Raw genomic sequence first — 4,043 nt, 5'->3', positions numbered from 1 at the left:
ATAATGACTCATTTATGGCATCCAATTCAATTGTTAATAAATAAATTAAATAGGTAAATTTTTACTAAAAATAAAATTTGAATGTCAAAAAAAAGAAGAGCTATATGCTAATAATTTAGCATAAAAGATTAATAAGGTCATAGTTCAATCGTTTAGACGGATATATCATAAATTAAAAAGAAAAGAAAAATCGAACAATCTTTGGGTGTAGCTAAAACTTTTTTTTTTNTTTTTTTTTTTTTTTAAAAGGAATTAATGGATGATATATTCAATAGCAATGGACGAGTGATTCCATCTACTGATGAGAATGCTTAATAAGAGCATCAAGAGCGGTACTGGTAGCATTTGATAATGAACGACAACGTTTAATTAATGCTTTTGTATGTTGCTGTCGTAATTCTCGATTGATAAGCGCATATAAGATTGGATTTACGGCCGAATTAAAACATACCAATAAATGGGCCACAAAAAATGTTGACGATAATGTTAAGGTTGACCAGGATACCTATTAAAGGTATTGTTTATTATTACTATTATTTTTTTCATATGGTCAATTTTTCTTTTTTTCTTTTTTATTTTGCTAATTAGATAAAAAGATAAGATGGAAATGTTGATGATAATGTATAAAAACGGATGATAACATATCATAAAATAGTAAGCAAATCAAAGACCTTTTTTTTTGAAATATGAAATATGCCCTTATTTTTTTGAAATATTTTTTGAAATATGCTTTGTTTTCCCCCTTTTAATTTCAATATGATTATATGTAAGATAAGTGAACTGATAAAGGTGACACTTCTTCAATTTATTATCATTTATTTATGATAACATAGTGTTTATGGGATGATTTTTTACAAATAAGAAATAGAAAAATGAAGGAAAAGGAAGAACTTACAGCAATAAGTTCGAAATGAGCCAGTAAATTCAATACCCAATGTGGCATCCAACAAAAAAAATAAAATAAAATCATGGCAATAACTCGTTTCGTTACCTGTAAACTTCATTTTTAATTGAAATAATTGATAATTTTCAAATTTATCAATTTAAATCCTCCAAATTCATCGGTAATTAGCAATCGAAAAATTATGCATATTTTGAAATTTTTGTAATATCATTGAATTTAATTGTTTGAAATTGATCATACATTCATTTATCATCTCCCATTGTTATCATTATTATCACTATACTAATAAATTTAATTAAAACTGGAGAAATTTTTTTCTTTATAATTTCAAATTTCATCCTTTTTTTAATCAAACCAAAGGGTAATATTTTGCAAAATTTCTGTTAAAAATTAAAATAATGTAAAAAAAAAGAAGAATTTGATTTAAAATTTAAAATGTACCTGCCTTATCCTTACATTTGCATTCTGCTGTTTCGCTAAAAAAGTATGCCGATGAACATTTGCGGTACTTTTACGTAACCGTATAATTACCTTCAAAAAAAAAAGGAAAAAAAAATTAGCATAATCAATAGATGTTATTACTATATCACATTAAAAAAAAAAAAAAGAAAGATATCGATATTATGATTTGGAATATCAGCTCTAATTTAATAAATTAATCAAAAGAGACAAAAAGAAAAAAAACAATAATAAGGAAATTAAAAGAAATCCAATAACCTATTTACATTTAGGTAAAAATAGGTAATTAAAAGAGCAGGTAATAAGAAACCACACGCAAATGTATAATACATAAATGTTGGATTGCTTTCTTCAAATATACATTTTGTTTGTGTTATATGATGATGATCTAGAAATATTATTATTTAAAGTTTAAATTTCAAATATTTCAAAAAATTTAAAATTCAAAAAAAAAATTCAACTTTATCCCTTCCTATCATTTATTATTTTTATAATATAATAGAAATAAAAATGATTGAAATGTTGAAGAAAAATAAATGATAAAACAAAAAAACAAACCTAAATGAAAAGTATCATTTTGATTATCGATTATTAGATTACCTGTTTGAACATCAACATGTACAACGGTTGCATTTATAACAACAGGTAATAAAAGTATTACAGCTAATGCTGAACATAACAATAACACTATACATGCTACCATTGTTTGTCGCATTCTAAAACAATAATAATCATACTTTAAAAAAATAAATAAATAAATAAAGAGAAAAAAAAGCTTTGAATTATTAATTAATACAATTTAATAATTTCAATCATTAAGGAAAAGTGAACGCATCCAAATAAATTTTTTCTGTTCTTTTAAAAAAAATTTTTTTTCATTTAGACAAATAACAACAAATTTTTACAATTATTATTGTTTTTGATGCTAATTAATACAAGCTAATAATGTCATTTATTAAGGAAAAAAGAAAATCCATCCAAATAAATTTTATCATTTTAATTTATTTGGCATATTTTTATTTCGAAGTGAAAATTTGGAGGAAAAACAAAAATTCATTACAATTTTTTCACTCCCATCAATAAAATTTTTACAAAAATACAATAAAAAAAAAATTGATGAAATATTTTCTTTCTGTTGCTTTTTTTTTTTTTTTAGCAATTAAAATCTTTGACAATTTTATCCAGCAATTAATAGTAATTAATAAAATTATTTAGAATATAATATATTATTAAAAAGCAAAATATTTTTTTTTTTTGTTTATTTTATCTAATTGTTTATGCATCCATGCAATAAATCAATGATAAATTATTAAACCTGATTGATTTAATTGGTGAGCATACAGCCAAATATCGATCCCAACCAAGAACAGTCATAATAAAACTGCTTAATAATTTATTAACACTTTCACCAAACCAATAAAATTTACACATTACTTTACCAAATAGCCATTGTCCATGCAATAAATCAATGATTAAAAAATGGTAAATGCATAATGACTAAAAAATCCACCACTGATAAACCTGAAATAATTAATTACTTAAATAATTAAATGATAAAAAGAATTAATATCAAAAGTGTTGAAATTTTACAAAAATCGCATATTTTTTTTTTTTTTTACTTTGCTTTTTTTGTTTTCCTTAAAAAGAAAAAATTTGTTTTAGCTATGAAAAAAATATCAATAAAATAATTTGTTTTCCCTTTCTTTTTTTTTTAAAAAAAAAAAGAAACAAAAGAAAAATTAAAAATTCACTATTAATTTTATTTATTTCCCTTTTTTTTTCTAAACTTTTTTTCGCACCATTTTTTCTTCTGCCAAATTGTTAAAATTTTCAAAAATTAATTTTTCCAATTATAAAAAGATAAAATAAAACAAAAACGTAAGAAAAAACTTCAATAATTAACAGATTAATGAATGATCTTTTGTCGAAAAAAACGAAGTTAATTGATTTTTTTTTTTATCAGCATAAAAAAATATTAGCATTTTAATCATAAACACATTTTATTTTTTTAATGCATAAAAGTAATTTAAAAGTTTTAATTTAAATTTAAATTAAAATTTTCATCCTTGATTTATGTTTTTTTCGTTTAGTCGTTTCTGTAATTTTTGTTCTCGTCTTCAAGTGTTAAAAATATGCCCTTACCAAAAGTTAAAAAAACAAAATATATTTTAAATAAAAAAAATTAGTTTAAAAAAAAATTTTTTTATGCTGAAAAAATAAATTAATATTTTCCGATTAAAATAATCATTTCTAATCAGTTTTTTTTTTTTTTTTTTTTTTTTTGTTGATTACAAACATTTCAATCTTCCCCTAAATATTTCTACAGTTTTTAACAACGGAAAGATGTATAATTTTGACTTGATTGCAAACTGGATTTTCTAATGATAATGCAGCTTATAACCGGTTGCAACAATTATTCAAACCGATTTCTACCTCATTTTCTTATCCACCTTTTATTTCGTCCTAGTCGTTCAATGCTTAATCTTCCGGTAACATTTAAAATTATGGGTATTCTTACCTATCAGTTATCAACTTCACCTCATTGTTAAGTGCATAGATTGAATTTTGAAGAAAAACTGTTACGGTCTTTGAAATTATCGATATTTTCACTTTTATGGATGGTAACAAAAATTTTTCTCAGTAACAAATATATATATATATATATATATATATATATATT

General features: G+C 22.2%; 1 protein-coding gene across 1 annotated transcript; it reads right to left on the bottom strand.

The window, feature by feature from the left end:
* Window positions 1-295: 295 nt before the first annotated feature.
* LOAG_13254 (hypothetical protein) lies at window positions 296-2,078 on the bottom strand (the record flags this gene model as incomplete). Its single annotated transcript, XM_003148761.2, has 5 exons — window positions 296-505; window positions 896-991; window positions 1,346-1,435; window positions 1,630-1,751; window positions 1,922-2,078. The coding sequence occupies 5 exons, from the start codon at window positions 2,076-2,078 to the stop codon at window positions 296-298; spliced, it is 675 nt and encodes a 224-aa protein (XP_003148809.1).
* Between the last annotated feature and the right edge of the window lie 1,965 nt (window positions 2,079-4,043).

This window comes from Loa loa (genome assembly GCF_000183805.2).
Source record: "Loa loa unplaced genomic scaffold supercont3.722, whole genome shotgun sequence".
NCBI classification, from domain to species: Eukaryota; Metazoa; Nematoda; class Chromadorea; order Rhabditida; family Onchocercidae; genus Loa; species Loa loa.
Note: the sequence above shows the minus strand (reverse complement) of the source record. Positions and strands in the feature narration are given on the sequence as shown.